Here is a 27,349-nt window from a genome sequence, read left to right on the forward strand (position 1 = left end):
TCGAAGATTGGTCGCAATGACAAAACGACCAAGCAATCGATCATGTTTTCTCATAATCGAACACAAACAATTCTGGAGCACTTGTTTTCATTAACAACATTTTTCACAAGGTTGGTTTTGTCTGTTACATTTTGGCACCCGTGAAGAGCCACCTCCTCGTGGTGGGTGCTGGGTAACGCTAAGCGCTCTTCAACCCCCTGTTGTGGACCCGGGGGTATATTTGGTCCACCAACCCGTTTGCCGTGGGTTGCGCCCCTGTGTCGGTGGAGGACGGGATTCTGGTGGTTGAGGGCACTGGTTCCAGGAACAGTCTTCCTTTGCCCAACACACCACTTTGGCCCTTACTTCACCTAGACGGGTGGTAGAACTGGCCCGGTTCTATCAATCGGCTGGTCACGCCATGCCCTGTGCATGGACAACATTCAAGTTTATATTAATGTACATTTACATAATGTTCATATTGAATGTTGCATTTCAAAATTATATAATTATATACATTTGCCGAGAGTCCTATGCCAGAAGGCGGTGGCTCATGGGCCAATCTGGTGATAATGACCTCCAAATGATGCATGTCTCTAATTTCTTGTCTTGGGCCGAACCAGTCGGGCATGTAATTGGTAGACAAATGCAGCTATTTGTGTTGTTTTCTCTAGAGTACAACACCCCTGTATCCCAGTGTCGGCATCTTGGATATCCGGTGCTATTTGACACTGTCCCTGTTGACACTCCGTGGTGGGTGGGGAGCAGGGATGCTGAATTTTTTTCATCATGGCACTTCCACTATCTGGTTCAACTAGAAATGAAAAAAAGAGACGCTTAGAGGATTTAGATCTCTCTACTGGACATGTGTCTTCTAACAGTGACTCATGGGCTAGATTTGTTGTTATTGAGGCTTCAGACTTTCTTCAACTTAAACTTAATCCCTTTGCAATTTCAAAGGCCATCTCCGGAATTTGTGGAGAAGTTACAAATGTTACCCGTCTTTGCAGTGGCTCGCTTCTTGTCGAGTGTGCACGGAGACAGCAATCTCTAAATCTGTTGTCGATCAAAACATTTGCAAACATAGATGTTGCTGTGTCTGTGCACAGGACGCTAAACTCTTGTCGTGTCATTATCCGAGACAGAGCACGTTGTCTCGCTGATATGTCAGAGGAGGACATTGCTTCAGAGTTGGCAGATCAAGGTGTATCTGCAGTGAAACGTTTCACGATTAAGAAAGAAGGCATTATTGTGAAAACCAACACGTATCTACTGACTTTTGACCGTTCATCTCTTCCAAAGTCTTTCAAAGCTGGTTATTTCAACATAGGAGTGGATGTGTATGTCCCCAGTCCACTCCGTTGTTATAAATGTCAACATTTCGGGCATGGCTCGCAATCCTGTCGAAACTCCTCAGTCTGCCATCGTTGTGGTGATCGACATGATGGATCTGACTGTGAGCAAGAATATAAGTGCGCCAACTGTAATGGTCCCCATTCTGCCTCAGTGGAATTGCAGAGGACTGAAGAATAACTTCAATGAAATACAATTACTCATACAAGATCTTCAACCGTCAGCATTGTGTCTCCAAGAGACATATCTTAAAAATACTGATAACTTTAACTTAAGACGGTATAGTGATTATCATTCTTTTTCCCTTCCAGGCGATAAAGCTACTGGAGGCGCTTCTATTTTGGTACATCGGAGCGTCATTCATAGCCCTGTCACTCTAAATACGGATCTTCAAGTTGTTGCTGTTCGTCTGACACTGCACATTGCGCTGACATTGTGCAGCTTGTATATACCTCCTTCTTCTAATATTCAAAAGTCCGATCTTCAAAATCTATTTGATCAACTTCCGAAGCCATGTCTCATCATGGGCGATCTTAACGGACACAACCCACTTTGGGGAAATGCTCATATTAATACCAAAGGTAAAATCCTTGAGGAATTCATTTCCGATAACAATTTATGTATTTTCAATGTCGACTCAGTCACTTATCTACATCCAGCTACGGGAACATATTCTTCCCTGGATTTATCGCTCACCGATTCAACCTTGTATAATGAATTCGAATGGATGGTCCATGATGATCGGTGTGGGAGTGATCACTTCCCTAACATTCTCAAAACAATCAGCCCTGATGCTGATCCACCTTTATCAAGAAGGAACTTCGGCAGGGCTGATTGGTCATTATATGAGACTCTGTGTGCTGAACACTTAACTCATGATCGTTTTAGGAACAGTGAAGATCTTATTCAGTCGTTTTCTGATATCCTTAATGGCATTGCTGACAGAACAATTCCTCAGTCCCCTGCAGTTCCACATATTTGTAAACCATGGTTCAATAACGAATGTAAACAGGCCAGAAAGTGTAGGAAGAAAGCAGAAAAATATTTCCGCCGACATCCTACTGTCCATAATTTAGATAAAGTTAAAATGTTAAATGCCAAGGCGCTTTTAAACAGAATAAGTGTCAGTCTTGGCGAAACTATGTTTCCAAAATAAATTCGCGCACACCGATGTCAAAGGTGTGGAACATGATACAAAGAATAAAGGGCAAAGGTTCCAAATCTGCCGTTCATCATTTAAAGGACGGTGATAATTTGTTAACTGATAAGGCTGACATTGCCAATAAGCTTGGTGAAACCCTCGCCAAACATTCGTCTTCATCCAATTATGTCCCTGAGTTTCAGAAACATCAGAAACAACAGGAGAAGAAAAGAATAAATTTTGTCTCAGACAATGGAGAAGACTACAATGAATTATTTTCAATGCAAGAGTTACCTACTGCCCTTGAGCAAGCTCATGATACAGCAACAGGGGCTGATAATATACACTATCAGCTCTTGAAACATTTACCTGAATCATGTTTGGAAACACTTCTAAATATTTTTGATACAATATGGACTTCAGGGAATTTCCCAACTTCGTGGCGTAAAGCCATAGTAGTCCCTATACCAAAGCCTGGCCGGGATCATACCGATCCGTCTAATTACAGACCAATCTCTTTAACGAGTTGCGTCTGTAAAACCATGGAACGAATGGTAAATAATAGATTAACATGGTATCTTGAAACCAATAATCTCATAACAAATATTCAATGTGGTTTCAGGAAAAATCGTAGTACCATTGATCATTTGGTACGTTTAGAATCCTTTGTCAAAAATGCAATAGTAAATAAACAGCATGCAGTATCGATATTCTTTGATCTTGAGAAAGCATACGATACCACCTGGAGCATGGCATTTTAAAGGATTTACATGATTTTGGTTTGAGGGGTCGTTTACCTTTTTATTTCACAGTTTTTAACAGACAGACAATTTCAAGTTCGAGTGGGTTCAACCCTGTCTGACCATTATAATCAGGATCAGGGTGTCCCCCAAGGAAGTATTTTGTCTGTCACTTTATTTAGCATTAAGATCAACAGCTTATCCAGGGTTTTAAATGATTCAATTGATGGATCACTTTTTGTGGATGATTTTAACATTTCTTGTCGCGGTAAGAATATGCATACTATTGAACGGCAACTACAGTTGTGTTTAAATAAAATAAATAAATGGTGTCTTGAAAACGGCTTTAAATTTTCTAAATCAAAAACTAATTGCATACATTTCTGCCGTAAATATAAACCACATAAAGACCCAGAACTGTTTTTAAATGGCACTCCCATCAAGGTGGTAAAAGAGGCCAAGTTCTTAGGTCTGATTTTTTACTCCCATTTAACTTTTCTTCCGCATATCAAATCCCTAAAAACTAAATGCCTGAGGGCACTTGATTTATTGAAAGTCGTTTCTAATTCAAAGTGGGGAGGGGACCAAACTACTCTCCTACACCTGTATAGATCATTGGTCCGTTCGAAACTTGATTATGGCTCCATCGTATATGGTGGAGCCTGCAAAAGCAACTTAAAATCATTAGATTCTGTCCCCCACCAAGGTATAAGACTTTGTCTTGGATCATTCAGAACATCTCCTGTTGACAGTCTCTACGTCGAGGCCGATGAGCCTTCTCTTGCACAACGCCGTATAAAATTATCATTACAATATATTACCAAACTATATTCTAACGAGTCTAATCCTGCATTTCACTGTATCTTTAAACCTCTTTATGAGGATTTGTACAACAAGAAATCTTCACTTGTTCCGCTTCTTGGGCTCAGAATTAAGCCATTCATTACTGCTGCCGGCATTGAGCTGGAAAATATATCTCCTTCCCGTCTTCTTTCTTCTTCTCCTTGGCAATTGGTGAGGCCACAAGTCGACCTAACACTCACTATATTTAAAAAATCAGAAACTAATGACTTACTATATAAACAAGAATATAATCAATTAAAAAGTAAATATAATACATATAAAGCCTTATTTACAGATGGGTCCAAGGATGGAGGCGCGGTTGCTTGTGCCACTGTCATTGGGTCCAAAATAATATCTTCCAGATTACCCAATGACAGTTCAATTTTCACAGCAGAAGCAAACGCAATACTAACAGCCCTTAAATATATAAATAGACACCCTAAATACAAACAATACATAATCTTTTCTGACTCTCTTTCTTGTCTTCAGGCGATTAAAAATATTTCTTGTAAACATCCACTTTTAATAGAAATTCTAGAATTATATAATGATCTTGCAACTGGCCAATACGACATCGTCCTCTGTTGGTTACCCAGGCACGTTGGCATTTCTGGGAATACAATGGCCGATCTTGCTGCCAAGGCAGCACTCAACAAATCTGTGACACCACTTCTTATTCCTTACTCTGATTCCAAAGCTAGCATTAGAACTTACATCCGTGATCTGATGCAGAAGAAGTGGGACACCCAAGTAGGTATAAATAAATTACATGAAATAAAACCCTATATCGGTTACACTTACTTGGGTTGTCAGTCCAGATATGAAGAGGTCATCATACGATGATGTCGTATTGGCCACACAAGACATACTCATGAATACCTATTGAAAGGTGAGGATCCTCCGTTTTGTATCCCTTGTGATGAAAAAATCACGGTCACGGTCAAGCATGTCCTATTTAAATCACGAACTATGAAGGATCTCTTTAATAGTATCAGTTCTCATTTATTTATTGCATTTTTAAAAGAATTAGATTTGTTAAATGATTTGTAAATACATAAATATTTTAAGATTGGAAGTTTGAATTAGTAACTGAGATTGTTAGTGGCTGTATCCTCGAGGGGGGTTAAAGTACTGTAAAATTATTGTCCTCCTGAGAGGGTATGTAAGTCCCAAAACATTCGAAGTAAATTAAAACGTTCCACTTTTTTAATCGTAGAATACCTGTTCTTTTAATGTATGGCTAGATTTGTCTAAATTGCTAACGGCTGAAGGGATGGTGTAAATCCAGCTAGGGCCCATGCAGGAAGCAAATGTACTGTAAGTCCCCATGGTCCCTATATGGTGATCTACCTTCAGTTGTTGGCAATCTATAGCCGGTTTTTATATTGTATTGTCGTTTAAAAGTAACATATTTTATATTTAATTACTAGTCTTAAATTTATCCCTGTGATAATCGAGTTGTTTTACTGTCGTTCGTCGACAGGTGTTTTATAATCTAATTGTGTTTATTGTTAATTTATAACTTTATAAGTCACAATATGGCTGAAATATTGCCGATGTGACTATAAATTTGAACTCACTCACTTACTGTTACATTTCATAAGCACTACAAGCTCGTTCCAAGTCATGATTGAATTTATCTTAAAGACTCCAACAAATTTATGTTCCTAACATACTAGTCATCCTTTAAAGATGTGAAAGTTTGCCCCAAAACCCCCAAAGAACTACATGTTGTCTTTCCTTATTTTTGTGTGCCTCAACACATTTCATAAATGAAGCTAACCAATTATTTTCGACGATTGATTGGTTGTAATGAACCAACCATCAATTATGAGATTTTAACCAATTCCCAACACTAGTTTCAATAAATACTAGTAAACTAAAGCGGAATAACCAGTCCCATTATAATACTAGTATAGAAGAATCTTAATTACTGGTGATGAATGTCACCACATTCACCTGATGTGACTTCTGAATTGTGTATTATCCCTGTTGATTTCTATAATCGGAAATAATCATTGTCCAGGATGAAACCACATGCCCCCTTCTCGACCCCCCATAACTTAATCCCCTTACTCCCTCTGAAGTTCAGCATTGAGCTTCAAGACACTGTAACGTTCGCGTAATCCATTGTTTACAGCCACAGGTAGTGGTCGTTCCGGTACGCACGAAACATTGTTACTCTTGTGGGAGATTGTTTGTGAAAAGATCCTGGCCAGTTTTGAAACGCACGTGCAATCTGTGCCAGCGTGAATTTGGTGGAGCACAATCATTTCAATTCAATTAATTGCATTGATTGAATGAACGAACTAAAGGAAATATAACGTAGGCACTAGAGCTATACTGTCATATGTATATGTTCAAAACGTCATACAGTGATCGACATATAGATAGAAAAGACTTTAGAAACACAACCATACTTCAGTTAGTCTCTTAAAAGGAATATACAGAACGTCAGCATAATAGATCTACATAACCCAGGCTAGGCTATGTTCAGACACAAATTTTTACTGGTACTTACCTAAACCCCCTTCCATCCATTCCGCACGGAATATTAATTACTTTGTCATGGTTGATTTCAAGGATTGAGTGTTTTCTAACTGATTAATGTAGTTTAGATTTGTTTGTTTTGAAGAATAATAACTACTATGTTCATTACGGCATGTGTGCGTGCGTACGTACGTACGTGTGTATGCATTATTAGGTCACAGAAATTCCTGCGTTATCCTAGCACGCCATATGATTACTTCTAGTCATACAGTACGATCTAGACACTTATAGCGCACAGGAATGCGCCTTACCGCTGACAACTTTACGCTTCACACGAACACCGCTTTATTGCTGTGAGGTAAAAAAAATAACTCCCATTCATAGTCGGTGCTCGCGGCAAAGTTTTAAACAACTCTCGATGATAACGCCTGAGGCTCCCTGGACGTGTCAATGGTAATCGTGACTTTGACCACAAGCTGTCTGATGTAATAGCATTCTGATACAATGGAATGAGTACACCAGACCCTGACCATCAAAACATGATTTCGATTGTTTACCCCTTGAGCTTTCCACCTAGTAGAATGTGTAAGATACGGATTATAAACACGAAACACGAGCATCAGTTACTGTTTGGTGTTCACCAAGCGTGGAATGACATGGTTTTCCAGCCACGTCTAAATGGAATTGATTATGTTTGTGTTTCCGGGGTTGTTGAGAAAATAGGTACCTAATAATGTTATTGATTAGCGATTCCCCCGCATTCTGTTCGATGTTCAGTTATGTCGTCGCAGATCAAGAGTTCTCTTTTTAATAATATGACAATTAGGACGAGACTGAAAACATTTTAGGAAACCAACGTAAGCATGAAAATTACTGGTCGATCTTGGGGAACATAAAAATTCATTGAGTTTTACTTAAATGGAAATGGTTTGTAATTATTCAACCAGACACTGTTGAAATAAGGAGTTACCGATGGCTACACGTGTTTGTTTATATTTCATTTTTTTAAACTGACATAATAAAATATACTCCAGTCATAGAATATGCTAAAGAGGAACACGTTTTATGGATAGACAACTTCTTTGTGTCAACCAAGTCAGCGAGCCTGACCACCCGATACCGTTAGTCGCCTCTTACGACAAGCATGGATAACTGAAGATCAATTCTAACCCGGATCTTCACAGGTGTATTTTTTGGACCACGTATGACTTTTAATCCAAATTTGCTGCCGTTTTTCTCCAGTAAAATAGTGTACATTACGCCGTAACGCTGATTCATTAATCTGGAATCCGGAATTTAGACTATGTCACTGTAGCTGGGATTGTATGGATTAACAGAGTTGGATTCGTATTTTCTATTACTTGGGAGCACATTTTGTACAATGATACAACTATCTGTATACAATTAATGCATGCAAACCAGTCCAACCTTCACGTGTCAATTTCGAAGAAACACATTAATAAAATGATACAAGAAACATGGTGAGACATAATACTGAAAATATTCAGAAAAGGTTTCAGTTCATTTACTCCAATGTTCAGGCAGATGTTATTACCTGCGCCTGTCAGATGACATAATTACATGATAACGATAGACACTGATTTCACTGTAATCGGGATAATACTGTCAATTCATCCATTTCTATCGCATCAATATTATATTACATGATAATTTGACAGCAACGATGAAGAAATAGTTACCTTAAAATGCCGACAGCCTTATTAATGGAATTCCGTTTACTGCATAATTGACCGTACTTCACAATGCCAGACTACATAACAATTATACCCTGAGGCAGGTCATGGAAAGACGAGGACCTCGTATTTTGTATCAGTTGTTATCGCAGTAGTTGATTTGATACTTGATTGCGAGCCAGGAAATGACATGTTTTCAGCTGCAATCAGATAAAGACTGATTGCATTCCTCAACTTATGATCACACATGTACGGTCGAGTAGAGATGTTCTTTGTTACGATGGCAATAAAAAGGAGTTGCTCGGGTTGAAGACATCAGTTACAATTCTCGTGTGGATGTGTGCACAGTTGGCTTTTATTGGATTGTCCGTCACGTAGGTTTTGCTCTCTGAAAGGTACGTCATTTGATTGCAAGTATGCGATATCTTTAACATTATGCTACAACAAATCACATTTCAAACAAAACTGTAAGCATCACAGAAACACAATGCGATATATTAACAAGTACTATCTATATTATCATGTATTTGCACTGGGATAAAAGATCGTGATAAAATTCAATACACAAATAGAGCACTTCCTTAAGTGGCATAGATTACTATGTTAACTTATGGGTGAAAATGAATGTTGCGATAGGTTTGTTTGTATATACGTTTGTATTTTGTCCTGTAATTACTGAATTACCGGCTAATACGCTTGCTTCTGGTTTAACAATAAATATATAGTTAAATAAAATAGAAAAAATGTATAATTATTCACTGGTCCTGAAAATGATGTGGTTTCTCAAGACTGTTTGGCTAATTCGTTTTGATATGACAGCTGAACGTATGTCTTGAAGCACTATTTGTAAGTATCCTAACTTTTGGTCATTTATATACATTTTATCGGTATATTTTTAGTAACAGACTGCATCGTTAATTGCAGAGCAGGTCATGTTTTATCTAATACATGTTCGATGTGATTCCGGATGTTGACCTGAACCATATGTTCATTGTTTAAATACATGCCTTGACTTTGGATGTGTTTGTGACAGTGCAGGAGGCAGGATATGCATAAGCTTATCGCGCACACCCTGTATCGTTGTCAACAAATAGCGATTCATAAACACATCTTACAAGACAGAAATCACTTTCTGCAGATATTTCTTATGCTTAACTCTCAATAAACAAGAACATATATATAACACACTCTGAAATAGGGTCTGGGCAGATTTTAATATATAAATAGTTGTTGCATACAATAGGTCCTAGGTCAGCATGTGGTGACCTTACATGGATGAATAAATCTCCAAATGTGACAAATTCACTGTATCAAATTTCATAAAAATCAGAATCGCAAATTGCCACCCTACAAACGCCATAGTTATAGCGTCTACACACCTTAACACCTTCAGGTGTGAAAGGTCCCTCGGTCTACTTGGCGTATGATGCTTGGGATTAGTAGTACCAGCTGCCTCGCCCATCTGTGGCAACTCTTTCTTTAGCGGTCTGTGAGTTGGCTCTCGGGATGAGCCGATAATCCCTAATCTCTTGCGACGGGGTGCCCCATCGGAAGTTCTCAGTTATTCGTTTCGCTCTGTTTTCCTGATCACTTTCTGCAGATATTTCTTATGATTATGGAAATGGTTTTGACCCTTTAAAAGTTTTATTTATATCCGCATACACACATATTCCATGAACCAAATATGATGCTGTTCGTTATATGCGTTGTGAATTAAACTTGTTTCCGCTAAAGCTTACACAACGGGGTAGCTCTACAGAGGGATAATGTAGTTCTCGTTAAATTTACATGCACTGAAACGCTGAATTGTGTTGGGAATGATTATGTGCTTACTTTTTCTTCTTCATGTTTTGGTTAGCCTAGTGGTGATCACGTGCTGGGTACATTTTCATTTCTTCCCCGCCGTGATATTGCTATTTACGCGACATGTTTACGCGACAACAAATTAACTCATGCGATAAAAGTGGTATTTGTCTTACTTTTGGCATGTAGGAATCCCTTGGGATTTAGAACCCGCGAAAATCAGGGTCAGAATATATTTTGTTCTTCAGCAACTCATGCTTGTCGTAAGAGGCTTATGGGATCGGGTGATCATGCTCGCTGACGAGGTCATCGTATCTCACTTGCTCAGGGGTCTTCCCACTTACCCAACACCTATTGTTTCAGTAAAAGAAATCACTGGGGTGTGATAATCCCCTTTAATCCCGGATTTTGTTCCCTGTGAAATACTATCCAGGACCAAATGGGATAAAATACTACTAATTTTGACTCAATGTTTATCTAAATTTATTAATCATATAATATAGTAGTTATCCAGTTATACAAGTTTTCCATTTATACAACTTAATACAACATCAACATCATATCACATATTACATCAATATTTCACAGCACACTTTTCACACTTCATATCCAGTTAAATGTGATACTGAGTCATTGTATGACATCAGAGTTGTGGCACCAGTTGTTAGTTCTCTCTTGTACATTTCCAAGGCATGGTTTAGTGCCACATGTCTTCTCTTCCTAGGTGGAGGTCTGGCATCGTATTTCAGCTGTAGAACACATGCCTCTACCCAGGCTTGTTCCTTCTTAAAACCCGTGGTGTAGTGGTTAGAGCGTCCGTCCGCGGCCGGAGAGTGGAAGGTCGCGGGTTCGATCCCCGACCGCGTCATACCAAAAGACGTTAAAATATGGTACTTGTTGGTCCCTGCCTGGCGCTCGGCATTAATGGGTACAACAAGGACTGGTCGGCTCGGAGTCAGTATAATGTGTCTGAGTGGGGTATTCATGCTTCACTGCGGCATGGTATCTCAGTTGGCTAGCACTGTAAAACCAGCTTAAGTCTGGGCGAGTACAAGCAGCCGCACATACACATACACACGCATGCACGTCGTCATATCAGCGAAATATTCTCAAGCACGACGTAAAACCCAATTTCACCTCACCTCATCTTCATATTTACGCGACAACACAAATTAACTCTGGTATTTGTCTCCGTTTTGGCATGTAGGAATCCCCTGTGATTTAGAACCCGTGAAAATCAGGGTCAGAATATATTTTGGTCTTCAGCAACCCATACTTGTCGTAAGAGGCGACTAACGGGATCGGGTGATCAGGCTCGCTGACTTGGTCATCGTATCCCAGTTGCTCATACTGACTGTCTGGTTCAGATTCGATTATTGACAGACCGCCGCAATATAGCTTGAGTAATGCTCAATCCGCAGTCAGTAATATTCCAGCTATATGGCGGCGGTCTGTAAATAATCGAGTCTGGACCAGACAATCCAGTGATCAACAGCATGAACATCGATCTGAACAATTGGGAACCGATGACATGTGTCAACCAAGTCAGCGAGCCTGACCACCCGATCCCGTTAGTCGCCTCTTACGACAAGCATGGGTTACTGAAGACCAATATTCTAACCCGGACCTTCACGGGTCATTGTGTATCAGAATTCAGAAGAGATCCATTATGTTGTATCTCCTGCTGGTGATGAGATACGGCTTAGCTGGTATCGTGATATCCATCATTCACATACAGGGTGGATACTATCTCTCTCCATCTGGTTATTGGTTTGTACGACTCAGATTCGATTATGTACTGCGATGCGTTATAATCTACAAGCAGCCACCTTATCCGTCAGAAAAGAACAAATTTAATTCATTGTTCGTGCCTCGAAGACTCCTTTCCTAAATAAAGATTGGCATGCTAAACAGAATATATAGATATGGAAGAGATTCAGTGGAAATTCAAGAGACGTTACTACATCAGCCCCTTCATGGTGACATGTGGGTCTGAAGGGAACGCCATCTAATTCGTTTCTGAAATTGTCTCTAGTGGTCCAGTTCTGCTAATTTACACGCCCATGTGATATTACTGAAGTATTGATTGAGCCGTACGTTAGAGTACTTCAGAATATGCTCACACTCATAGTTTTTGGAATAATGTTGATTTTGAAAATCACTTTCAGGTACATCAACTGTATATCATGATGGGCGTTCTGGATACTTCCCTCTTTGCCCTTGTCCTTGTCTGCCCGGTGGTGACCACAACTACCCCTGACCTGGCGTCGGTGTCTCTGCAGGTTCAGCAACTACAGACTGAAGTGTCCAACCTGACCTCAGAGCTTGCCAACGTCACGGGAGAGTTACTGAGACACCAATCAGAGGTCAGGAAATTCGCGTCCTACGTTGAGAACATACAACGAATTATTGCCTATGGTAGTCGCCATGGTCAGTTTGGAGTTGAAGGTTGGTTTGCTCATATATGATTTTTTTCGTTGATAGACATAAACATACACGTGTCAGTCATATGCTATTGCGACAAACAAAGTGACAGGCATGTTTTACAGATCTTACGATAACACCATTTTAGATATCAAAATATGTATAGATTGCATATTTTGTGTTTCCTTGTGATCGTAGTAGCGCAGTAATACATATCAAAATCGTCATGAGTGACGTCATTCGTCTTGCTGTCTACTGGTCATAATAGTGTGACCACCCACAAGAACTGTTTCAGCTTCATTGATGGCTTCTCAATACAATGGTCAGCACGCCTACTACATAAGATCAAAGAACATGTGTTAAACACTTCAAAGCCATAAAGTTTCCACCCAGAGTAAATTACAATCAGTAATGTAATCGCAAAGTAGTCTATCGTTGCCTGATTTTATCAAACAGGAGTAGCGCACAAATCACAGACCTGGACATCGATGTAACACATATGTTTGACACTCGTTATCTCAAAACGGTGCCACAGCTATGGCTGCATAAGCAATATCAACAGTGAGCTCACAGTCGCTTTTTCTGTTTACTTGGTATTTACGTCTTCTGACAATTTGCTCACCGTCTCTTTCGCTGTATACTTGGTACTTACGTCTTCTGACAATTTGCTCACCGTTTCTTTCTCTGTATACTTGGTATTTACACCTTCTGACAATGAGCTCACAGTCGCTTCCTCTGTATACTTGGTATTTACGTCTTCTGACAATTTGCTCACCTTCTCTTTCGCTGTATACTTGGTATTTACGTCTTCTGACAATGAGCTCACCGTCTCTTCCTCTGTATACTTGGTATTTACATCTTCTGACAATGAGCTCACCGTCTCTTCCTCTGTATACTTGGTATTTACGTCTTCTGACAATGAGCTCACAGTCGCTTTCTCTGTATACTTGGTATTTACGTCTTCTGACAATGAGCTCACCGTCTCTTCCTCTGTAGGCTTGGTATTTACGTCTTCTGACAATTTGCTCACCGTCTCTTCCTCTGTATACTTGGTATTTACGTCTTCTGACAATTTGCTCACCTTCTCTTTCGCAGTATCCTTGATATTTACGCCTTCTGACAATGGGCTCGCCGTCTCATTCGCTGTATGCTTGGTATTAACGTCTTCTGACAATGGGCTCACAGTCGCTTCCTCTGTATACTTGGTATTTACGCCTTCTGACAATGAGCTCGCTGTCGCTTCCTCTGTACACTTGGTATTTACGCCTTCTGACAATGGGCTCGCAGTCTCTTTCGCTGTATACTTGGTATTTACGTCTTCTGACAATTTGCTCACCGTCTCTTTCTCTGTATACTTGGTATTTACGCCTTCTGACAATGAGCTCACAGTCGCTTCCCCTGTATACTTGGTATTTACGTCTTCTCACAATGAGCTCACAGTCGCTTTCTCTGTATACTTGGTATTTACGTCTTCTGACAATGGGCTCACAGTCGCTTCCTCTGTATACTTGGTATTTACGTCTTTTCACAATTTGCTCACCGCCTCTTCCTCTGTATACTTGGTATTTACGTCTTCTGACAATTTGCTCACCGTCGCTTCCTCTGTAGGCTTGGTATTTACGTCTTCTGACAATTTGCTCACCGTCGCTTCCTCTGTAGGCTTGGTATTTACGTCTTCTGACAATTTGTTCACAGTCGCTTCCTCTGTATACTTGGTATTTACGTCTTCTGACAATGAGCTCACCGTCTCTTCCTCTGTATACTTGGTATTTACGTCTTCTGACAATGGGCTCACAGTCGCTTCCTCTGTATACTTGGTATTTACGTCTTTTCACAATTTGCTCACCGCCTCTTCCTCTGTATACTTGGTATTTACGTCTTCTGACAATTTGCTCACAGTCGCTTCCTCTGTAGGCTTGGTATTTACGTCTTCTGACAATTTGCTCACCGTCGCTTCCTCTGTATACTTGGTATTTACGTCTTCTGACAATGAGCTCACCGTCTCTTCCTCTGTATACTTGGTATTTACGTCTTCTGACAATGGGCTCACAGTCGCTTCCTCTGTATACTTGGTATTTACTTCTTTTCACAATTTGCTCACCGCCTCTTCCTCTGTATACTTGGTATTTACGTCTTCTGATAATTTGCTCACCGTCGCTTCCTCTGTAGGCTTGGTATTTACGTCTTCTGACAATTTGCTCACCGTCGCTTCCTCTGTATACTTGGTATTTACGTCTTCTGACAATGAGCTCACCGTCTCACCCTCTGTATACTTGGTATTTACGTCTTCTGACAATTTGCTCACCGTCACTTCCTCTGTAGGCTTGGTATTTACGTCTTCTGACAATTTGCTCACCTTCTCTTTCGCAGTATCCTTGATATTTACGCCTTCTGACAATGGGCTCGCCGTCTCATTCGCTGTATGCTTGGTATTAACGTCTTCTGACAATTGGCTCACAGTCGCTTCCTCTGTATACTTGGTATTTACGCCTTCTGACAATGAGCTCACCGTCTCTTTCTCTGTATACTTGGTATTTACGCCTTCTGACAATGAGCTAACAGTCGCTTCCTCTGTATACTTGGTATTTACGTCTTCTGAAAATGAGCTCACAGTCGCTTCCTCTGTACACTTGGTATTTACGCCTTCTGACAATGGGCTCGCAGTCTCTTTCGCTGTATACTTGGTATTTACGTCTTCTGACAATTTGCTCACCGTCTCTTTCTCTGTATACTTGGTATTTACGCCTTCTGACAATGAGCTCACAGTCGCTTCCCCTGTATACTTGGTATTTACGTCTTCTCACAATGAGCTCACAGTCGCTTTCTCTGTATACTTGGTATTTACGTCTTCTGGCAATGGGCTCACAGTCGCTTCCTCTGTATACTTGGTATTTACGTCTTTTCACAATTTGCTCACCGCCTCTTCCTCTGTATACTTGGTATTTACCGTCTTCTGACAATTTGCGTCGCTTCCTCTGTAGGCTTGGTATTTACGTCTTCTGACAATTTGCTCACCGTCGCTTCCTCTGTAGGCTTGGTATTTTCCTGACAATTTGTCACCGTCGCTTCCCTCTGTATACTTGGTATTTACGTCTTGACTCCTCTGCTCTTGTCTATTTTGCTCCTCTGTACCGTCTTGGTGTATTTACGTCTTTCTGACAATTTGCTCACTGTCGCTTCCTCTGTAGGCTTGTATGTTGTCTTTTGACAATTTGCTCCATTTGCATTTGGCTATTTACGTCTTCTGACAATTTGCACTCACCGTCGCTTCCTCTGTATGCTTGGTGATTTGTCTTCTGACAATTTGCTCACCGTCGCTTCCTCTGTATACTTGGTATTTACGTCTTCTGACAATGGGCTCACCGTCGCTTCCTCTGTATACTTGTATTTACGTCTTCTGACAATGGGCTCACAGTCGCTTCCTCTGTATAATTTGGTATTTACTTCTTTCTCACAATTTGCTCCACCGCCTCTTTCCTCTGTATATTTGGTACTTGGTATTTCACCATCCTTCCTCGTCTTCTTCTGACATTTGCTCACCGTCGCTTCCTCTCTATATGGCTTGGTATTTACGTCTTCTGACAATGAGCTCACCGTCTCCCCTCTGTATTCTGACAATTTGCTCACCGTCGCTTCCTCTGTAGGCTTGGTATTTACGATCTTCTGACATTTGAGCTCACCGTCTCACCTCCTCTTTCGCAGCATCCTTGTATTTACGCCTTCTGACAATGGGCTCACAGTCTCATTCTGTATGCTTGGTATTAACGTCCTCTGTCTCTGGTATTTACGCCTTCTGACAATCTTCCTCTGTACACTTGGTATTTACGTCTTCTGACAATGAGCTCACAGTCGCTTCCTCTGTATATACTTTGTATTTCTGACAATGAGCTCACCGTCGCTTCCTCTGTATACTTGGTATTTACGTCTTCTGACAATTTGCTCACCGCCTCTTCCTCTGTATACTTGGTATTTACGTCTTCTGATAATTTGCTCACCGTCGCTTCCTCTGTAGGCTTTTGTGGCTATTTACGTCTTCTGACAATTTGCTCACCGTCGCTTCCTCTGTATACTTGGTATTTACGTCTTCTGACAATGAGCTCACCGTCTCACCCTCTGTATCACTTGGTATTTACGTCTTCTGACAATTTGCTCACCGTCACTTCCTCTGTAGGCTTCTGTATTTACGTCTTCCTGACAATTTGCTCACCTTCTCTTTCGCAGTATCCTTGATATTTACGCCTTCTGACAATGGGCTCGCCGTCTCATTCGCTGTATGCTTGGTATTAACGTCTTCTGACAATTGGCTCACAGTCGCTTCCTCTGTATACTTGGTATTTACGCCTTCTGACAATGAGCTCACCGTCTCTTTCTCTGTATACTTGGTATTTACGTCTTCTGGCAATGGGCTCACAGTCGCTTCCTCTGTATACTTGGTATTTACGTCTTTTCTGTATTTGCGTCTTTTTCATTTGCTCACCGCCTCTTCCTCTGTATACTTGGTATTTACGTCTTCTGACAATTTGCTCACCGTCGCTTCCTATGTAGGCTTGGTATTTACGTCTTCTGACAATTTGCTCACCGTCGCTTCCTCTGTAGGCTTGGTATTTACGTCTTCTGACAATTTGTTCACAGTCGCTTCCTCTGTATACTTGGTATTTACGTCTTCTGACAATGGAGCTCACCGTCTCTTCCTCTGTATACTTGGTATTTACGTCTTCTGACAATGGGCTCACAGTCGCTTCCTCTGTATACTTGGTATTTACGTCTTTTCACAATTTGCTCACCGCCTCTTCCTCTGTATACTTGGTATTTACGTCTTCTGACAATTTGCTCACAGTCGCTTCCTCTGTAGGCTTGGTATTTACGTCTTCTGACAATTTGCTCACCGTCGCTTCCTCTGTATACTTGGTATTTACGTCTTCTGACAATGAGCTCACCGTCTCTTCCTCTGTATACTTGGTATTTACGTCTTCTGACAATGGGCTCACAGTCGCTTCCTCTGTATACTTGGTATTTACTTCTTTTCACAATTTGCTCACCGCCTCTTCCTCTGTATACTTGGTATTTACGTCTTCTGATAATTTGCTCACCGTCGCTTCCTCTGTAGGCTTGGTATTTACGTCTTCTGACAATTTGCTCACCGTCGCTTCCTCTGTATACTTGGTATTTACGTCTTCTGACAATGGCTCACCGTCTCACCCTCTGTATACTTGGTATTTACGTCTTCTGACAATTTGCTCACCGTCACTTCCTCTGTAGGCTTGGTATTTACGTCTTCTGACAATTTGCTCACCTTCTCTTTCGCAGTATCCTTGATATTTACGCCTTCTGACAATGGGCTCGCCGTCTCATTCGCTGTATGCTTGGTATTAACGTCTTCTGACAATTGGCTCACAGTCGCTTCCTCTGTATACTTGGTATTTACGCCTTCTGACAATGAGCTCACCGTCTCTTTCTCTGTATACTTGGTGTGTATTTACGCCTTCTGACAATGAGCTAACAGTCGCTTCCTCTGTATACTTGGTATTTACGTCTTCTGAAAATGAGCTCACAGTCGCTTCCTCTGTACACTTGGTATTTACGCCTTCTGACAATGGGCTCGCAGTCTCTTTCGCTGTATACTTGGTATTTACGTCTTCTGACAATTTGCTCACCGTCTCTTTCTCTGTATACTTGGTATTTACGCCTTCTGACAATGAGCTAACAGTCGCTTCCCCTGTATACTTGGTATTTACGTCTTCTCACAATGAGCTCACAGTCGCTTTCTCGGTATACTTGGTATTTACGTCTTCTGACAATGGGCTCACAGTCGCTTCCTCTGTATACTTGGTATTTACGTCTTTTCACAATTTGCTCACCGCCTCTTCCTCTGTATACTTGGTATTTACGTCTTCTGACAATTTGCTCACCGTCTCTTTCGCTGTATCCTTGGTATTTACGTCTTCTGACAATTTGCTCACAGTCGCTTCCTCTGTATGCTTGGTATTTACGTCTTCTGACAATTTGCTCACCGTCTCTTTCGCTGTATTATTGGTATTGACGTCTTCTGACAATTTGCTCACCGTCGCTTCCTCTGTAGGCTTGGTATTTACGTCTTCTGACAATTTGCTCACCTTCTCTTTCGCAGTATCCTTGATATTTACGCCTTCTGATAATGGGCTCGCCGTCTCATTCGCTGTATGCTTGGTATTTACGTTCATATCCTTTTCGTCATTTTCCTTCTTAATGTGGCCTAGAACTGATTGTAGCTCGTTGTTAATTGCTCATTCTCTGACCTTTTAGATAGCGCACCATACGTCTTCTGACGTGTTTTCAACATGAACAAGTACGTTGTTTACCTATACAGGATATCTGTGTATGTATCACAGGTCTGTAGAGCCACTAGAGCAATTGCATCTCACCACTCTGTTGACAGTGACTCCGTGAAAGAGGTTCCCCAATATATAAGGCATGAAATATGAAGCATAAGACTTTTTCAAAATTATATACTTTTCATTCTTGACCTGTGTTAAAAGGCCTAGGGAAACCTTGAGGCGGGCACCTTACCTGCACGGATATTAGAAATATCGCAGTGGCGCGGTTTATATCATAGAAGCAGCAGCAAGGCAGGACAATATCGTGTAAGGGGCGCAGCAATTCCTTGTTCAATTGTGTCACTTAGTTGCAAGAATTCGAAGTGATGGCTTTTGAAAGTGAGAGCTTCTTCTTTTCCCAACGTTCCCACGAATGTCACTTTAACATTAAAGTAACATGGACAAATGCGAATGAATGAGCTACATTATACTGTTATCGTATCATACACCAGATTAATCATATGCTTACTAAAGCTGACTTCTCTACATTTCAGCCTCCGTGGGTTTCCAAGCAGAGTTAGAAATGAACCCCGCACCAGTAGTCGACCGTGAAGTTCTCACCTTCTCTCACGTATCCCAAAATAGGGGAGACTGCTATAACGCATCAACAGGTATCTTCACTGCTCCTGTTGCGGGCATCTACCTTTTCTGGTGCAACATCATCAACTACGATCGGCATAACTCACTCTCCATCTACATATACCGTGACTATAAACCTCTGAGCTACGCCATGGCCCCACCCGACGTATATCAAGGAGCTGCATCTGTCTCGGCGTTGACTCATCTGAAGGTTGGAAGCAAGGTGTGGTTTGTGAAGCACAGAGGATCTGAGTCGCTGCAAGGTGCCGGATGGTCCAGTTATGGAGGAACTCTGATCAGAGTTGGTTGATGGAGACTGACTGACTGACTGAGTTTCGTTTTACGCCGCTTTTAGCAATATTCCAGCAACATCACGGCGGGGGACACCAGAAATGGGCTTCACACATTGTACCCATGTGGGGATTCGAACCCGGGTCTTCAGCGTGACGAGCCAACGCTTTAACCATTAGGCTACCCCACCGCCCCGGTTGATGGAGAAACACTGTATAAGTTATATACTGACTGGTATGGAAGTATTGGTTGTGTGCATGGGACGGATGAAAGATTATGATGCATGAAAGACATGCTGTTGTCAGGGTAAACTGTTAACCACAAACCTCAGTTATTTTGTGAATAGTATTTTAAGACAATTATACCTACTCAAGACCTTTTATTAATATATAACTTTGACGTGTAACTTGCACGGATATTATCGCCTGTAGACAACATATGGAATGTTTAGAGAACTTCACAGTTATGGGGGCTGTTATATGATGTTTCCTAGAATGTACTCACTGTCGTGATTTTGTTGTATATAGATAACCATATGTTACGGGCCAAGTTTTAGAATACTGATCGTACGTTCTGAAAATGAACGTCGGACGGTTTGAAGAGAAACTGTTCCCACCATTTCATTCGTGAAACAACGATTATGGACATGTTCGTGTGTCACTGTGTTATGATCCATGAAGGAATTTTCTTTTGTTATTGTTTTCTAAATAAAGTAATCTTTTGTTTAAGATGTCTCTTTTTTGTAAAAATCACGAAAATATATCACACCTTATCAAAACATTGCGTAACACATTTCCCCCGCCGTGATATTGCTGGAATATTGCTAAAGGCGGCGTAAAACTGAACTCACTCACTCACTCATTGCGTAACAAGTCAAGGACACCAACTATTCTATGTTACGTTTTGCAAATAAGTTGCTCCATGAAATACTGGGAATACGTAATTTTGATGAGGTTTTCCTAAAGAGATCCGTTGGCTGGATATACGATAATAAGAGAGATATGTTCGCCTGTAAAATCTGCCAAAGTGCATGTGACTCATTATTATGTTTTTGGTAATACTATTCATATAGCGCTGTTGTCCATCCCATACACATTCATGCTCAAAGCGCTTTGTTTTTTTCCCCTCGATAACTGGATGTATGTCAATCTCAACGGTACATCGTATTTTCAATCTCAACTCGCTGGGGATCATGCTTATAGTGCAGCCACTAGGCGCGCCAAGTTACTGCTGCTTTCCAATCCTTACGAGGTATCCATTCACAGCTGGGTGGACTGGGACACATAGTCACAGTACTTTGTCCACGTTGTACTGCACGATGCTGTACGTTGCTGTTATTCTCAGTGGCACGGTGGCGACTGTGGGATTGATCTCTGACTCGACCGCATGGATAGCGGACAGAGCGTCTGGAGAGCGACAAATAAGACAAATCGTGAGACTTGAAAAAATAGTACGTGTTACACTTGTCTGAGACTCGGCAGTAAGGCATCCACGCATGAACACACGTAGGTTGCAATATATTCTGCCCTCTGTTGATGTGCGGTTTGAAGATACTGATTCTTTGGACGTCCATTAAACTTTTCACATGTAGGAGAATGATGCAACATTCAGCGTTGGTTCAAAGATCAATAATCACTTAGAAGAATGACACCGCCATCTTAATGCCATAATAAGGACCACTGACTCGCCAGACCAACTATCTTCAACATAAAGGCTCTGATATCTTCAGTCCTAGTTCAGTCCTATAACACAAGGCGCCTTACCCATTGACGCCTTACTCGTGTACTGCTTCGTCTATATCGTCTCAGCTGATTTCGGTATATCATGGGTGTTACTGGACCATTTCATTATAATGATATCTGATACCCCAGTAATTTGATGACTTCTTTCTCATCACTGGGACGAAAAGGGTGAATCCAAGGTTGTTTGTAAATTCTAAAAGAAGCACCTTCAAGACATTTTGTATTTGCAAACATTTTTATGCGTTGGCTATATGATTCAAACAAACCTAACATTTTACGATCAAACGTTTCATCCTGGAGGCATAAATAGAGGGGGCGTTGGGGTAGTCTAGTGGTAAAAGCGTTGGCTCGTCACGCCGAAGACCCGGGTTCGAATCCCCACATGGGTACTATGAGTGAAGCCCATTTCTGGTGTCCCCGCCGTGAAATTGCTGGAATATTGCTAAAAGCGGCGTAAAACCAAACGCAGTCAGTCAGTCATAAATAGAGGATATTATATGAGTGCCCATGTCATACTATGTTTACGACACGAGTGCCTAAAATGTTGGTATTTCCTGAGGGATATACCGATAGTTAGGCACGAGTGTCGTAAACATAGTATAATGGGCACGAATATGATATTCTGTTTATTACCGAAGTCGTAAAATTGAGGAAAATAAACCCAAATCTACTTTCAAACATAGGCTGGCTACCCGCCGTCGCCGCATGTAGAACACAACGTCACAGGAGAAACGTGACGTCATAACATTGTTCATGACGTCACGTCACCATGACAAAGTGATATTTTGCCCTAGGGCATCGTATGAAATAGATGAACCCCGATATTTTCGCCCTCGTAGGTAATAAACTTAAATATGCACACGCTATAGATCTATAAATGTGTACTATAATAAAGTTCTAGTTGTAGTTATGCTCAGCAATAAATATGACTTTTATTACATTCAATTTCAACTTCGTCTCTGAGCACAATACGATTAGGAGTCTGAAATTGCAGCTTGAAATTGTCTCTTGAATTATTCAGTGTTTTAATGTTATGTGGTGCCAACCAATTGTGTAAATGTACTCTGGTGCATAACAAGGATGGTTAAGTTGTACACGCTTTTCGGTACTCTACAATGGGTGTCATTTACCATGCCCGCCACTGGTATCGTGTTCTGTTTACTCACTCACCACCACAGCGTTGTTATCTTGTAGCCTTTTCATTTGTGTTTATAACGCGTCCAACATCCTACGTACGTTAGTGAGTGTGATTTTACATCGACCCTATCGGTTCCAGCAATATGGCGACTGACACAAAAACGGGTACTGAGCAAAAAGAGCCGAACGAAAGCTTAACCCACCTGGTTAATTCACTACTTCAAAAAATGCACCTCAATCATATATTTGGATTTCTCCAACATTGTCTCACTTACATTAAACTGGTGATGTTTGTTTGGTTAAAGGAAACAAACAAAACGTTATATTTGTTTGTTTTGTTGTTTAATGCCACACTCGGCAAGTTTACAGATATATGGCGGCGGTCTGTAAATACTGAAGTCTGGACCAGACAATCCAGTGATAAACAGCTTGAGCATCGATCTACGTAATTGGGATACGGTGACATGTGTCAACCAAGAGTGCGAGTCTGACCACGCGATCGCGTTGATCGCTTCTTACGACAAACATGGGTTGCTGAAGACCAATTCTAACCCGGATCGTCACGGGTACAAAACATTGTAAATATATGCGGTAAGTAACCGGGAAGGTAGTGTAATTGTTAATTATGGTTTGTTGTGAGTTTGGTTGGCTTGGTGCTTTTAAGGTCTACAGCAAGGAGAAGCACCTGGCTTAACAAACTGGTGAGAGCGTTCACTTGTTACTGGCTTGGTTCCTCATCAAAATATGAAGCAGCAGAAACGTCTCCTGATTTCGCAGAGGTGTGTCTCGTTGTAACAATGATCATCGGTTCGAATCCCTGTTCATTCATATTATGTTTCTAGTTTTGTCTACACTATACCCGTGCTCGTTAGTTTCACCAACGTGGTAACGCTTTAAGCACGAATCACCAGGGCTCCCCACGGCGTGATATAATTCTCATTCTGTTAAAAACGGTGTTACACTCACGTCACCCCAACCCTCATGAGATTTCATAGTCATCCGATCACAGACCCACACTAAACATAATGTATAATGTATTCCTTGGCGATGGGTAATCATGAGTGAAGATGCGTCTTTGCTTCTTCTGAAACTTTAATGTCTCCCACTTCACATCAGTCAAGGATACAATTCGGAATGAATATGTTTCTGAAAAACCTTATTTCAATTTAACAGTACTTGAACACTTTAAATAATTACTATCGGCGTCTTGGATAATTGTATAAGCTATGTCGATACAAACTCAATTAAGGTGACGCAGTGGCTAGTGAAAAAAATACACTGGTGATATCAATCAACCAACCTTTCATACATTACCATGACAACACAAAACACCAAACAAATGAAACATAAATGAAACAGCAACAACAATCGCGATTATTCAGTCAAATCTGAAAAACATTTATCTTTAGTTCGTTATGGGAAAAACGTACACTGGCTATCAATGTTAGCGTATAAGTGTTTTCTTATTTTGAATTCAAGTCGTTTTGACATTCTGTCCTTTGTCGTTTTGACCTTGTCTCCTATAGCGGTTTGAGTTTGTACCCTGTGTGGGTTTAATGAGAAATCATTTCCACTGCATGTGCATGAAATTCAGTAAAATAATACCACCTACGAGGGGCTATCAAAATACTTCTGATATGTGCATGATAAAAATAACTGTATGATATTGAAGAAGGGTATATATATCAGTCTAAGTAAACTTAGGCTCAGTATTATTCGTTGCACTGCTATACTGGTCTATACTGGTCTATAGCAGTGTAACGAATAATACTGAGCCTAAGCATACTTAGACTGATATATATACCCTTCTTCAATGTCGTACAGTTATTTTTATCATGCACATATCAGAATTATTTACTTACTGGACTTCGGAATGCGCGTCGTATGCTTATAACTCCAAAAATATGTTACCAAATTGTATGACTTGTGAACTTTCACGTGATATATAATATGATATCACTCCATCTTGTGAAAAACTATGCAGTGTTTTATGTGTAGAAGAGAACGAATCAGCTTTAAATGGTACAATTGTAAAATTCATGTCAATATTTACATCACAAAAAGTCATACCCTGTGTTACCCTCACAAAGCTCCACACAATTTTAACTAAATGTAAAGTTTAATTCTTGACACAAATGATAATGTCAGTATGTTGGCGTGAATCGCTGTTAACATTGATGGGAACAAGCACACAATGATTCAAAAGTTTTCTGAGAACATGCACATGGACGACACCCACCCATAATCAGGCAATGGCAAGCTCACTTGTGTTAGGCGAGCTAAAGCAGAACAAAGTATAATCAGATATTACCAATAGCAGTCTAAATTCCTCCTTGCAACTAAGAAGAACCTACAAGTACCTGTAACACTGTGGATGAGGACCGAGGCCAAAGAAATTGTGTCTGCTTACACTGTGAACTAACACTGAAAACGTGAAATCGGCAATATTTCCGCCATATTGTGTGGAGAATTTATGCATTAGGTACTTTTAGACTAAACTATCGGGCAAAAGAAAATTATCCGTTTCAAAGTAAATGTATAAAAAGCAAAACCGCTGGTACGGGTTTGAACCCAAGCAGAAAACATTCGCTAAAACGCAACAAGGTCGCGATAACAACGCAGCTGTCCGAAAACTTCGTACGGATCGTGCATTTTTCAAAACGTAATTGTCGGACAAAATGCACGTGCATGATTGTGGCAAAATACCGATGTTGGACAGAGCAAGCATGCAGCAACGAAAATGCCAAGACTTACGCAAGCGGGCGATTGGTATGGCCAATATTGGGGCTTCACATCATCAGCTGGCAGGAACCTCCAACAGATGCCAGGCCACCATCAGCAAATCGATAAACTGATACCAGCTGCCGAAGACCGATACATTCGGCAGATCCACTTCCAGATCCGTCACGGCGACGTCAACGGCGGCGACAGCACTAGGACACACCAGACGAACAGTCCTTCGACGACTGGTATAGCTGGTATACGAGCCTATAGCCCATTCCGACGTGACTGGAAGAGAGTGCTCTTCTCCAGACATGAACCAAATTGAACATCTCGTGGAGCATCTTGATCGTCAGCTGAGACAGCGTGTGCCACCTACCAGCGAACCGACAGGAACTTGAACAGACTCTATCGGATTTATGGATTCCTGCTGACGTCATCCGCCGAATGACGACGTCAAGGAGGAGACGTGTGTTGGCGTGTATGGATGCCAAGACGGGTCACACTCGCTACTGAGGACGTGTGCCCTGACTCCTGTCTTATTATGTGACTCTTTATGCCCTATTTGAATGAACTATTGCTGCAAATGCAAGACCAGCATTACATTGAATTTCATTCAAATTATTGGAAAATGATTTTTGTTTGATAAATAATTGTCAGAAATCTTACATACGTCTTTGTTCTAATTTTTGGTCATGTGAAGTAGGTGATAACTTTCTTTTGCGCGGTAGTATATGTCGTTGGTGGAAACTACAATAAATATATTATCACAGAATATACTAATAAAGAACGCTGAGAACACAAATCATGAAAATTAGCTATTGATCGATAGCAACGAAAGTTAGTCCACCATTGCCGCTTTACCAACGATTTCAGTATGCCTATGTAGCCAGCGGAAGGCAATGTCGAATTCCCCAGTAGCTAGACTGTTCTGTAGTTCAATAATATCAAGTCCCATTGGTTGTCGGCACCTATCATGTTTAGAGCTTGAAAGAAAAGGACGGGGAGTCTGCAAAATTATTGAATCACTTGTGTTTGCTTTAGACAATTTGAAATATTTTAGGCGTTTGATTCAAGTGTAAAACGAGAGGAGTTACCCGGTAATGTATTTGATAAAGTTATGGATTGAACGATACAGGTGCTGTCTACGGCGCCACCATCCTTGAAACCCTTACGTAAATTTAGATTTGGAAATACTGCACGAACGTTTTAAACGATTACATTATTGTCGGTAGTTAAGTTGATTTGGTATGGTTTTATTCTCGATCCCTACAGCGTTCTTCAGCGTTCAGAAGTATTATCCAAGAAACAAAATATGTACCAGTTCTCCGTAGGAGGTAAACATATATGGATGGTGGAACAATGACAATTAGTGACAACAGTGTTCGCACAAAGAGTAGTAAGCAAAAATGAAATAAAGAGCCCATCAAGATTATTTAGTTCATTACAGGTACAACAATAGACTAACTTACACCAGTAAGGCGTCTTTTAAAGAGTGAACTTATGATACTCGGAAGAGAAGATTAATATTTTTGAAAAATGCACTACGTACCATGTTATAGCACGTCAAAATGTGAAACACACACACAGGAATTCTATGCGGGTTTTGTCTCCCAATGCTTAAGATTGTGCTGTATTTTTTATTGCTAAGTGCTAATGAACACATGTGCTTCTAGGCAACAATCAGATGTATTCATTAGAATCAATTTTCGTCAAAGTCTTTACACTAACTTTAAGATTTTTATCTTCTCTGGTAATTACATTGTGTGCATACAAATAATACTTAAGAGAGCACCAAGGTATGCGTAACTATTAGACCTTCCTAGTTATCGGTTCGGCTTTGTTTAGTGTCATGTATCTGTAAACAATATTCTCCAACTACAATCTATACAGCAGGTAACAGCATAAATTGATTTTTTGTCAAATCAAAGCAATTTTCATTTCTTCAAACAATAGAATTGTAAGTTTGTGTTGACTTTCGACCGATTGCATATGAGCCCGTTCTGAAAGCCTTTACAAATATCACATTTCTGTAAACTGTTCTTAAAGCTCGAGGCAC

The 27,349-nt window shown here is 40.7% G+C and overlaps 1 protein-coding gene across 1 annotated transcript; it reads left to right on the forward strand.

The window, feature by feature from the left end:
• Nucleotides 1-1,366: 1,366 nt before the first annotated feature.
• Nucleotides 1,367-19,709, forward strand: LOC124265291 (heavy metal-binding protein HIP-like). The gene is made up of 3 exons (XM_046700079.1): nt 1,367-1,435; nt 12,212-12,491; nt 19,315-19,709. The coding sequence occupies exons 1-3, from the start codon at nt 1,367-1,369 to the stop codon at nt 19,707-19,709; spliced, it is 744 nt and encodes a 247-aa protein (XP_046556035.1).
• Nucleotides 19,710-27,349: the final 7,640 nt, after the last annotated feature.

Source organism: Haliotis rubra, unplaced genomic scaffold (assembly GCF_003918875.1).
Source record: "Haliotis rubra isolate DU_JTF1 unplaced genomic scaffold, ASM391887v1 Scf97, whole genome shotgun sequence".
Taxonomy (NCBI): Eukaryota; Metazoa; Mollusca; class Gastropoda; order Lepetellida; family Haliotidae; genus Haliotis; species Haliotis rubra.